At 45.6% G+C, this 12,712-nt stretch overlaps 1 protein-coding gene across 2 annotated transcripts in view; it reads right to left on the bottom strand.

Annotated features, from left to right (window-relative positions):
• The window catches only part of PIK3R4 (phosphoinositide-3-kinase regulatory subunit 4), a 148,236-nt gene that overhangs the window by 65,488 nt on the left and 70,036 nt on the right, over positions 1–12,712 (bottom strand). For both annotated transcript variants that reach the window (XM_069211927.1, XM_069211928.1), the window contains one exon: positions 11,718–11,883. In XM_069211927.1, the coding sequence (XP_069068028.1) occupies positions 11,718–11,883 (166 nt within the window). The remainder of the gene's footprint in view (positions 1–11,717; positions 11,884–12,712) is intronic.

Here is a 12,712-nt window from a genome sequence, read left to right as displayed (position 1 = left end):
CTCTGCAGGCGGCGCTGTGGGGGCTCAGGGGGGACAGGTTTTGGTACTCACAGTATCAGAGTAGTCCTGGGGTCCCTCCTGAGGCGTCGGATCTCCACCAGCCGAGTCGGGGTCGCCGGGTGCAGTGTTGCAAGTCTCACGCTTCTTGCGGGGAGCTTGCAGGGTTCTTTAAAGTTGCTGGAAACAAAGTTGCAGCTTTTCTTGGAGCAGGTCCGCTGTCCTCGGGAGTTTCTGGTCTTTTCGAAGCAGGGGCAGTCCTCCGAGGATGTCGAGGTCGCTGGTCCCTTTGGAAGGCGTCGCTGGAGCAGGATCTTTGGAAGGCAGGAGACAGGCCGGTGAGTTTCTGGAGCCAAGGCAGTTGTCGTCTTCTGGTCTTCCGCTGCAGGGGTTTTCAGCTGGGCAGTCCTTCTTCTTGTAGTTGCAGGAATCTAATTTTCTAGGGTTCAGGGTAGCCCTTAAATACTAAATTTAAGGGCGTGTTTAGGTCTGGGGGGTAAGTAGCCAATGGCTACTAGCCCTGAGGGTGGGTACACCCTCTTTGTGCCTCCTCCCAAGGGGAGGGGGTCACAATCCTAACCCTATTGGGGGAATCCTCCATCTGCAAGATGGAGGATTTCTAAAAGTTAGAGTCACTTCAGCTCAGGACACCTTAGGGGCTGTCCTGACTGGCCAGTGACTCCTCCTTGTTTTTCTCATTATTTTCTCCGGCCTTGCCGCCAAAAGTGGGGCCTGGCCGGAGGGGGCGGGCAACTCCACTAGCTGGAGTGTCCTGCTGGGTTGGCACAAAGGAGGTGAGCCTTTGAGGCTCACCGCCAGGTGTGACAATTCCTGCCTGGGGGAGGTGTTAGCATCTCCACCCAGTGCAGGCTTTGTTACTGGCCTCAGAGTGACAAAGGCACTCTCCCCATGGGGCCAGCAACATGTCTCGGTTTGTGGCAGGCTGCTAAAACTAGTCAGCCTACACAGATAGTCGGTTAAGTTTCAGGGGGCACCTCTAAGGTGCCCTCTGTGGTGTATTTTACAATAAAATGTACACTGGCATCAGTGTGCATTTATTGTGCTGAGAAGTTTGATACCAAACTTCCCAGTTTTCAGTGTAGCCATTATGGTGCTGTGGAGTTCGTGTTTGACAGACTCCCAGACCATATACTCTTATGGCTACCCTGCACTTACAATGTCTAAGGTTTTGTTTAGACACTGTAGGGGTACCATGCTCATGCACTGGTACCCTCACCTATGGTATAGTGCACCCTGCCTTAGGGCTGTAAGGCCTGCTAGAGGGGTGTCTTACCTATACTGCATAGGCAGTGAGAGGCTGGCATGGCACCCTGAGGGGAGTGCCATGTCGACTTACTCGTTTTGTCCTCACTAGCACACACAAGCTGGCAAGCAGTGTGTCTGTGCTGAGTGAGAGGTCTCCAGGGTGGCATAAGACATGCTGCAGCCCTTAGAGACCTTCCTTGGCATCAGGGCCCTTGGTACTAGAAGTACCAGTTACAAGGGACTTATCTGGATGCCAGGGTCTGCCAATTGTGGATACAAAAGTACAGGTTAGGGAAAGAACACTGGTGCTGGGGCCTGGTTAGCAGGCCTCAGCACACTTTCAATTGTAAACATAGCATCAGCAAAGGCAAAAAGTCAGGGGGCAACCATGCCAAGGAGGCATTTCCTTACAATAGATGTCCCTGAGACTTCTTAATAGGAGGCAAGCTCAGTCCAAGCCCTTGGAGAACCTTTGGAAGAAGGATGTAGAAAGCAAAGTCCAGTCCTTTGACTCACAGGACAGAAGCAGCAAACAGCAGGCCAGAACAGCAAAGCAACAGGCAGAGTGGCAGTCCCTCCTATAGCCCACAGCAGAGTGTCCTCAGTCTAGTAGGATTCTAACTTTGTGGGGTCAGAAGTCCAGTACTTATACCCATATCTGTTTTGAAGTAGGCAAACTTCCAAGAAACGTCTTTATAGTGCACAAGACACTGCCTTGCCTGCTCTGGTCCTAGACACACTCCAGGGGTTTGGAGACTGCTTTGTGTGAAGACAGGCAAAGCCCTATTCAGGTGCAAGTGTCAGCACCTCCCACCACTCTAGCTCAGAAACACTCATTCGCCTGGTGATGGGCCATCAGGATATGCAGGGCACATCTCAGCTCTCTTTTTGTGACTGTCTAGAGTGAATACACAAACAGCCTAACTGTCCTCCTGACCTACACATATATTACGCAGATAGGCAGAGGCACAGAATGGTTAAGCAAGAAAATGTCCACTTTCTGAAAGTGGCATTTTCAAACTTACAATTAAAAAAACAACTCAACCAAAAGATGTATTTTTAAATTGTGAGTTCAGAGACCCCGAACTCCAAATCTCTATCTGCTCCCAATGGAAAATTACACTTAAAAGATATTTCAAGGCAATTGTCATGTTACCCTATGGGGAGATAGTGAAAACTGAAATTAGCAGTATGTCACTATCAGAACATGTAAAACACACCAGTACATGTCCTACCTTTTACATACCCAATACCCTGCCCATGGGGCTACCTTGGTCCAACCTTAGGGGTACGTTACAGGTAATAAAAGGGAAGGTTTGGACAGTCAAAATGGCAGTTTAAATCTGTCCAAACAGACACTGCGGTGGCCACCTGAGACATGTTTTGGGCCTACTCATCTGGGTGGCACGATCAGTGCTGCAGGCCCACAAGTAGCATTTGATTCACAGGCCTTGGGCACAAATGGTGCACTATACTAGGGACTTACTAGTAAAACAGATATGCCAGTCATGGATAACCCAATCACCAATACAATTTAGACAGACAGCATATGCACTTTAACAGTGGTGAAGTGCCCAGAGTCCTACAGTCTACTAAAACAAGTCAGAAAAAAATATCAGGAAGAAAGCAAAACGCTTGGGGTTAGTCCTGAAAAAAAAGGCCAGGTCCAATAATAATGAATAACCCATGCATTAGCTGAGCTGCTTGGTCATCTGTTCCCAGGGGAGTAAACTAAACCCTAATGAAATGATATGCACAGGCATATGTTTTCAAAACTATATACACTGAAGATTCACGTGAGTCCTACAAGAAATTAATTATAATGAACTATAGTCTCTTTGTAAAAAGATAAACAGTGGACAAATATTTGGAGGCTTTTCTGAGTGAGAAAAGCACCCCATACACTCTTGATGCATCAATTGCCAACTTAATAAAGGTATTCGTGGTAAAACGCTTGATGGCCAATTTTAAACAATTTCAATCATTTGTTGGATTAGAAACTGCCATATTACCCTTCAGGAGCTTTTCCATTTCACACATATCTCACAAGATGAAGCCTGACACCCTTGTCTGTTTTTAAGTTTGTTCAAGTCATAGCATATTTAAGCACACTCACAAATTATCTCTTGAAAGATATGCCTTTTGCTTTAGTCTTTATGCTGGATATCTCTTTATATACGGAGCATTTCATGGCCCACCAGGTCTAATGTTCTAAGACTAAAGTTTTAAGTCCACTCTTCACTGAAGAAGTTCTGGATGGAGCAGTTTGAATTGTGTTTATACATTAAGCTTGTTTGCTGAAGCAAAATTACAATGTTGTGTTTAGAAAATAGTTACTTTAGTATACATAGAAAGAAGAAATTACATAAGATACCAGAACGTTACTTGTTTTTGAGAAACCTCGTTTAGTTGGCATAGTTGCTTCTCTGCTGTAGGCACTCCTCTCTTCTTTACCTATCTTTTGTCAATATAGTTCACACTAACACATTTCTTCACAAAAGAGAAACCTTGGATCAGAGTCCAATCTCTTCACCTTTACATGCTCAAAATAGAAATGTGTTACTTGCTGTGCTACATACTCCGTTTCATTCCAATTGCGCTCTTACCACACCACATTGTCTTCTCCTGCTTCTAGACGTAAACTTCACTTTGAAACATCCCTGTACCTTATAAATCAGATTCACTAGGCATCGCACAGCATCATACATCAGTCAATATATACCACTTAACTGTCAGAAGATTGCTCCTTCCTCAAATTTTGTCCTTCTTTGAAAACATATACTTTACAATTAGACTATGGCTCCTGCCTCTAGAGTGGATGATGACCACTTTTTTTTAAAAATCATACTCCACAAATATTGTGCCCCTTCTCAGTTTAATTTTGTTGTTATGCTTCCTCTTTTTCACCAAGCTTCAACGTTTATTTCAGAGTCTACTTACATCCGTGCTGCACAGTGTCTGTGCTACTTTATTTCCATCTATGGACTAACGTGAGAGCTCTTTGGAGATGGGGAAGCATTTCTCTGGTTTAGAACAATGCCCAGATTCTGGCAATAAAATGTAACGGAAGGGGTCACTTGCGTTGGAGGCTCTCACTGTTCTTGGGTGACCTGAAGAGAGGAAGAAAAGATCCCTTGTGGATCCTGAAGTCCCTCTTCAGTAGGTCGGTGTCAGCAGTGCCCGGACTGAACACGCCACAAGCCTTATTTGCTGCAAATGCTCCAGTACCCAGTGTATTGATGCTGAGCAGCTCTTGGAGGTCCTGGCGTCTCCACACCTGGCAGGGAGATGGATCTGATCTCGAACAGCAACGACAATCTCATTCTGGAGTGTTGCTTCTTCGATGGGCCAAATAGCCAGTAACAAAGTGGAGCAGGCAGATGCTTGTCGGTGCCTGCAGCTCCAGGAGGATGGCTCCTCCACCAGAAGTGAGATGCTAACTGGTTGTCGACGTACAGGGCAGTCCTCCAAACATTGGAGAGGGTGCACAGGTTCTGGATGAGCTGGGTCTTTGCAATTGTGAAGGTTCCAGCAGTTAGGCAGGGCTTTGCGCCAATTACGTGGTCAGTCCTCAGTTCTCGCTCCAACAGCTCTTCTTTTGTCCTCTTCAGTTCCCAGGTAGTCAAATCTCAGTTCCTGGGGTCCGGAGGCCACCTAAATACTGAATTTAGGGGCATTAAGGGGAGTGTAGGGTAGTAGCCAATGGGCTACTTACCCCAGGGGTGACTACAACCCATACATGACCTCTTCCTGTGCAAAGTGGGCATAACCCTGTCCTAGAGTTCCTAATTCCACCAAAAACAAGAGAGTGTAACCCTTCTTTCGTGGAGCACATCAGGCAGCTCACCTAAATGGTGTGTCTAGCCTGGTGGTGCAACATGTCTACTGCATAGCTAATTTCCCACCTGTCCTGGTGCCAAATGGGTCTTAGGGCAGAGGGGATACATTCCCCAGGTGTGGAGGAAGCCGGGGTTGCATATCAAAGGCAGCATAGGCTTTGAAGACTCTGGCCTTGGTATGCAGATTTATTAGCCATCCTGCAGGAGGAGGCTGCAGAGCAGGTATTGTTTCCTGACCTCGGAGAGCACTGCGTTTCACCTAGAGTCAGAAACTTGTCTGTGTGGCAGGCTGGTTGAGAGCAGTCAGCCAGCACATAAAAAAAACGAGTAGGTTTCAGAGGGCACCTCTAAGGCGCCCTCTGGGTGCATATCATCAAAAATCCAATACTGACATCAGTATGGATCTATAAGACAAGGTGTTTGATGCCAGAAACCATAGGTTTCAGTAAAGCTATCATTTAGCAGGGGGGCTCGTAAGATAGCTTCCCTGTTCACTTGTACCATCTAGTAACTGAACTAGACAGCCTAGGGGCATATCTGCTCGTGCAGATGTCCTCACATGTAATTTAATGCACCCTGCCTAAGGGCTAAAAGATCTGCTGTGGGGGTGACTTATATGTATTAGAAGCAGTGAATTGGGCATGGTAAACAGTGAGTATGTTTTGTTGTGTTTTCATACATGGTTTGCACCACATCACGCAACCTGCAATAGTGGTCTGCATGCTATTTGTAAGGGGTTTCTTAGGGTGGCATAATACATGCTACATTCCTCAGAGACCCTCTTTAGTACTCATGCCAGAGGAACCATTTACTAGGGACTTAAAGGAATGCTAAAGTGTGTGCCAACTGTAGCACAATTAGACATTTGACTCTTTTAGGGAAAAGCACACTGGCACTGGGGCCTCGCTAGCAGAGACCCAGTGTACTGTCAGAGTCGAAAACCCGTATCTAGTAGTTCAAATGGGTGCAAAAATTGAAGGGACATCTGCAAAGAATTCAAGCTTCCTACAGTAAGTTCTGAGTTGTTACAGGTAAACTGTAACATCTCGACAAAGCAGGTTAAGCGTGTAGTCTGCTTCTGAGGAGTTGTCATTGAAGTAGAGACAGTTGGATAGGTATTCCCATGGGTACAATTTTTATGATCGACCAAAGCGATATTCAAACACTAAAATGCCTGTTTCACTGGTTTGCATTCAGATGACTGACATCAAAATATTGCGTCTGTAAGGTCACACTGTAACTTGGGTATTTTGGGGAAACGTAACAGATGACACTTGAGATGAGCTACTGACAAGAACAGGAGCACACTTCGCTTGAGCAGATGTTATTCCACGCAACAAAATCAAAAGAACCCTGCCCCAAGAGGGGCACAGCCCTCTGCTCAGAAATAGATAAAACTGTTCCCCTGTGGTTCGCCTGTCGGTGTTGTGGAGTATCTTGAAAGTATACGTATATAGCAAGCTGAACCTCACTCTTTAAGTCAGTCCGAGATTATACGGGTAAAGGAAACATGAGAAAGGAGTATAGAAACAGTGTGTGTATGGTCCTTTCACAGGAACTTAGCAGTAGGCCCTCTGAGCAGGTAGCCCATGTAAGAAAGCTTTCTAGTTACCCAAGTCTCAATCTGTCCTACAAATGATGAAATGCTGGGGTGTGAGCCTAGGCCAGAATGCTAAAGGCACACCTCAAGCTGCCTCTTTACCACTGAAGGAGTGATATCCGGTTCCTCAAGAAATATAGCAGTCCCCTGGACCTTAACTGCTTTGTTCAGATCAAAAATCTCCCGCAAATTTGATACTCTTCTACATGGACACTGACAGTAGTAGATGTAGTGCTCATGTGGGCCCACCTGAAACACACTAATTTGCACAGAGACGTTTAAAGAGCCTGAATTTGTTTCTTTCGTCCATGCTTTAACCATGTGTTGCAACTTCAGAAAATAAACCGTCTCAAAGGACTATAATCCTCAATGTCACAGTACTGGCCTGCTGAGTGTACACTACCTACAGCGAGCAGATCACATAGCCTGTCAAACTCTAGAAATAAGAATATGTGTTTCACCTGGTAATGTTACTGTAGGAAAGTGCCCCTTTTGACATAGTCACCCACATGTTTTTGCCACGGGTACTGAGGGTTTTTGAATGAAGGTGCACTGGGTTCCTGGTCCCCAGTACCAGTGCTTTTTCCCTAAAACAAGGTAAAAGGTCTAATTGTGTACAATTGACACACACTCTAGTACCTCTGTAAGTTCCTATTAAATGGTACCCTGGTACCCAGAGCATTGGGACTAGAGAGGGTCCCAAAGGGCTGCAGCATGTATTGTGCCACCGTAAGGGACCACCCTAAAAATTGCACACAGCCTGCCATCGCAGACTGCGTGTCACGGTACAAGAAGCCATGAGTGAAAACACGACAAGGCACACTCATTGTGTGCCATGCCCAAGCCACTTCAACTAATATATAAGTCACCCGTAAAGCAGGCCTTAGAGCAGAGTGCATTATATTTGATGTGAGGATAGATATGCATGAGCAGATATGCCCCTGTGATGTCTAGTTCAATTACTTAAACACTGCAAATGAACAGGTAAACACTGCAAATGAACAGGTAAGCTATCTTAAGGTATGTACTGGGCACTGGACAATACAAGTTACCTAGCTACATAATGGCTTCACTGAAGCCTATGGTGTTTGGTATCAAACACCTTGTCATAATAAATCCATCTTGATGTCAGTACCAAATTTATTATGACGTGCACCCAGAGGGCCCATAAGAGGTGCCCCCTAAAAACCTACTAGTCCACTAGTGTGCAGGCTGACTGATATCGACCAGCCTGCCACCACAGACATGTTTCAGACCCTCTGGAGGTGAGATCCCGTGCTATCAGACGCCAGAAACAATGCCTGCTCTAAAGGAAGGTGTTATTACCTCCTCTAGCAGTACGGCTAGTGAATCTGAAGTCCCTGGACTTGGTATACAAAGTCCCTACCACTTTTGATATGCAAACCCGGCTTCTCCAAGATCTGGCAGATCCCACCCACTGCCCTGAGGTCCATTTGGCATCAGGATAGGCAGGAAATTAGTTATGCAGTAGCATGCTGCACTACCAGGCTAGCCACACCCCTAATGTACACTGCTTGATGTAGTCCACAAAGGAAGGGTTCTACCTTTGGTGGAGTTAGGAATTCTGGGACAGGGTTATACCCACAGGAAGTGGTCATATAAGAGGTGTAGTCACCCAAGGAGGAAGTAGCCTACTGGCTCAACACTCCAGTTAATGCCCCAGAATTCAGTATTTAGGTGGCCACCTGACACTTGAAGAACATATTGACTGACTGATCAGAAGACGACAAAGAAGAGCCGAAGAAGCGAGAACTGCGGACTGCTGGCAGAATTTTGGCACCAAACCATGCCTGCTTACTTGCTCCTGTCACGACAATAGCAACACCCCACACTTGTCCAGCAGCTGTGCATCCTCCAAAAGCGTCAGAGGGCCTCTAGCACTTCACCAGGGTGCCAGCATCTCCGTTGGAGCAAACGAGCCACTTCTCTGCAGCTTGCAGGCATCAACAGCAATGTCCGATTCACAGTTCTGCTGACCACCGGGCCCACTGACACAGCAGCCGCTCAGGAGGAGGTCACCGTCCTCCAGGAGAGCAAGCCAGTCTCATCACCAAGTGAGAAGACACCAGGATCTACCGTAGCTGTCCTGCACCAATTCCTGGGGTACCGGACCTCTTGCAGCAACCAAAGCTTTTTGAGTCTAGTCCACACTCCAGCGCCACAAAGGACGTGGGCCCCTACTTATCCTAAGTCCAGAAGAACAGTCCTGTAAGTTGTTTGCAAGTGGCCGTATGCAGAGCATGTTCTCCTGATAGGATAACATTACTGCATGATTCTCATGTCTCAGATTTGACCGCTGTATTTTCTATACTGTGAAATATTGCTAACTTGAAAAGTACTTACCTGATCTTGTAGATTCTGGTGTCTAAAATAATATAAAAATCTGTACTATTTTCAACGGCGACTTTCACTGAACAAGGGTGGGGATAAAAAATAAATAAAGGAAAAAAAAAACCTTATCTGTTTCCTACGAAGGCGGGTTTGTCTCCTCTGTCAATCCTCACACCCAGGTTCTCCTCAGCTAATCACGGCACTGCTGTCACCAGCATGACAGCAGCACTGTGATTGGTGCAAGAGGCCTGGTGCTGAGCTCATAGACGGTGTGGCATCCTGTCCACTTTCTCCTCCCGGCTGTGCAATACAGCCGGCAGAAGAAATGCAAAGTGCGTATGTCTGTTTGGTCAGCCCAACACGCAAGCCAAACAGACATGCGCACTTATGGTGCAAGAACACCTCCTCCCCCCAGCCCCACCCTGCCTCAGCTGAAAAATACCATGATAAGAACGTTTCATTATTATCATTTTGTTTTCCCTTCCCCTTCTGCTGAAAGCAGTAGAGCGATGCTCCTCCACCTTAGTGGAGAAGCCACCCCTGAATATTTTTCTAAATTTGTGTTGGATTTCATTATTTGAATGTGTGTCTCATTTGTTGATTTTGTGAGTGCACCAAATGACCAACACTCCCCTATGATAAGCCTACAGCTGCTTGACCACACTACCACAAATAAAGCACCTGGGGATTGTTAAAGCAAGCACTGTCCACTGACTGAGGATACCCGGACAACTGCACAGTGCACCTCGTTTTGGTACACTATACAGAGAGACAGCTTCCTACAGCGGTTGTCTCAGACAGTTAATGTAAGCTCTAGAAATAAAGCTGGTGCCTCAAATTGAATATTTCCTAAATTAATACCAGTTAAACAATTCTTGTGGTATTAGTTAAAATCATGTAATATTTTGTAATAACAAAAAATCAAAGAAACCATCTGCTCCCCACTGGTTGATGTTAGTCCATCGGGCTCTATAGAGGCATTGTTAGCAAGTTGCAGGTTAGGTGGAACAGGAAGCTGTGACTTGAGCTTTATGTTTTCCAGAACGTTGACCTCAAGCAAAAGATTCTGGTCAGAAAACTGCCTGTATTCAAGTTAAGCTCATTTTCACTCATGGCTGCATGCATGGCTCAGTTCTACGCCTCAGTGCCTAGTCCACGGACCTGCCACATCCACTAATCCATTGATCTTCTAGCTTGATATTGCCAGACGCTCTGTAAATAAGACTTCTGCTTCCATTTCCTCGCCAATTACCCTTAATAAAAACACTCCTGTCAATCCTACTTTCTATGGTAAATCTACTTGGAAAGGTAGCTGTAGTTGGTTTAAAAATGCCTGCTTTGGGTGTGCAAACTTTCTTACCCAGCTTTCATTATCTGAGAGAGAAGTGGTAGGTTGGAAATGCCTTAATTCCCATTTTTATGTATTTAAACACCACCTATGTCTAAGTGCTTGCAGTACATAGAACAAGAAAAGCATTTAAAAGTGGTGAATATCAGTGTAAATGATAAAGGGGCACATAAAGGGTGGTTTCACTTTATTGGAAAAGTCTAATAGCTGTCAGAAAAACCCTTGTGCAGAAAGTGGAGTTTCACTGGAGCCCAAAAAATGTGGGAGGAGGTGGGAGTGCGCACAGAGTGAGGTAGGACTTTTAATAGCTTACAGATAATAAAGAAAAATGATTTAAATTGGGAAACGATGCGCTGAGAAGGGGAGAAACAGCTAAACCTTGGAAGAAGACACATGGGGCAGAAGGGATGTAGTGCTAAACAAGAGAGGAGAGGTAAGGAGGAGCCAACCTATGGCTAATCCACAGGGTCATCATAGAATGAGAAAGGAAGCTCCACCTGTGTTTCATGTTCCTGCTCTGAGAGAGCTGGAACCAGGATAGGGGAAAAATGCCTCCTGGGCCTGACCTCTCCATGCGTAAGTACGGCCACTTTGTCTTGGAAACAAAAAATACAGAGGAAGACCTTTTTTCTCTAAGGGCTATAGATAATTTTCTTTAATCTGATTTTGCATTTAAAGTAAATGATGTATTAAGGTACATTTAAAAAAAAAAAAAAAATGGTTCCCAACGTACACCCTGTGGTCTAGGAATTATTTTAGAATGTATGAATCTGGTGAGGATCTCAGAGCAAGGTACGAAAAACGGGACGCCTAGCTTGGCTGCATCCTCCCAAAAGGCAGACAAAAGGACTGCCTGGAGAAAGTTCTTAAATTGGCAGTGTCATCTAGTGAGGTTTTTTGGCTTGTCAGTAGTTCAACTATTCCCTACTAAAAGAAAGAACAGAGTAATTATCTTTATACATCTGTCTTGCATTTTTGAAGAATACTGCTTTTATTCAAAACACTGCACTGATTTAGCAAGATCAAAACACAACTGAATTATACTAGTGCCCATCTAGTTCTTATCTCCACAAAACCAAAATCAAGCGCATTCCTTCTATAAAACATTACTGAAAACTAGAAAACAGTTGTCATTTTGGCAAAAAAGCAATGTTCCAAATTTATGTGAGCTGGATCCATATAACTAAATGTCAACAAAGGCAAGTAACTAAGACACGTTAGCTGAGAAACTAGAAAACTGACATTAACCAGAGAGTCATCCTCTGCTGAAAATGGAGCCTTCTTGTTCACTCTCTCTTTCCAAATAAATGATTACCTGGTTGTCGTTGTCTTGCCTTCCATTTTTTGGCCATTCCAGATTTTCACAGTTCCATCATTAGAGCAAGTGGCAAAAATCGAATGCTCATCGGAGACTCTAATGCGATTCACGGGTCCCTTGTGCTCATGGAGATGGGCCACCAGTAAACCTTTAGGTCGCCATCCTAAACAAAAATATGAAAAATATATGAATTCACTCATGTAATAATGAAAAATGATTAATGCACACCCCAGCACAGATGAAACACTGACTGAGGGGGATGTACAGGGTATACTGCGCACCACTGCGGGGAACTACGGAAAATACATGACCAGGCCCATGAGTAGTAAACTGATGTGCAATCCTCTGGGCTGGCACACTCAACGCCGCTAATTGCAACGTGGATCTGCTCGTGCTGCTGTGTCTCCTGGGGAGTCTCCTGGTGCAAGCGGGCCCTCTTTCCTCTGACTGCAACAGGGATGGTGTCCTCTCACAACAGTGAGCCCCCCAGTGACAGACTCAGCCCCCACCCACCTTCTGCCCAGCTTTCTGCAGTACCCAACTGTTCTACTGTCACAGACTGACAGTACCCAATGAACTGGTAGCTATGCGCCACTGCCCAATAACTTACAACACCTCACCAGCAGCACTAGTCTGGGCCGCTTACCCTCAGTAACTGATGCTAGTGGTCATTTGCGCTCTGGAATCAGCAATAATTCCCTGGCACCGGGCTCCGGCTCCTCGGCGTCCACTGGCCAAAAGCTGGATGCTATCCTGGTGGCAGTGGAGTGCCTTGGTACATCCCTGGACCAAACTAGAACCTCCAAGGAGCAGAAACTTGACAAAGTGGTTGCTGATCTCATCTTGCTCCATGCTGACCACAACAAACTGGTAGATAGGACCCAGTCCCTGGCTCACACCCTGCATGACCTCACCCCTAAGACTCGTGAGATGGAAAACTCTGTAAAGACATTACTTGATTGTGTTTCTGCAAGGGATGATCCAGGAGAAAC

This window comes from Pleurodeles waltl, chromosome 10, assembly GCF_031143425.1.
Source record: "Pleurodeles waltl isolate 20211129_DDA chromosome 10, aPleWal1.hap1.20221129, whole genome shotgun sequence".
Lineage (NCBI taxonomy): Eukaryota > Metazoa > Chordata > Amphibia > Caudata > Salamandridae > Pleurodeles > Pleurodeles waltl.
The sequence above is the reverse complement of the archived record's forward strand: the minus strand, read 5'-3'. Positions and strand labels throughout refer to the sequence as shown.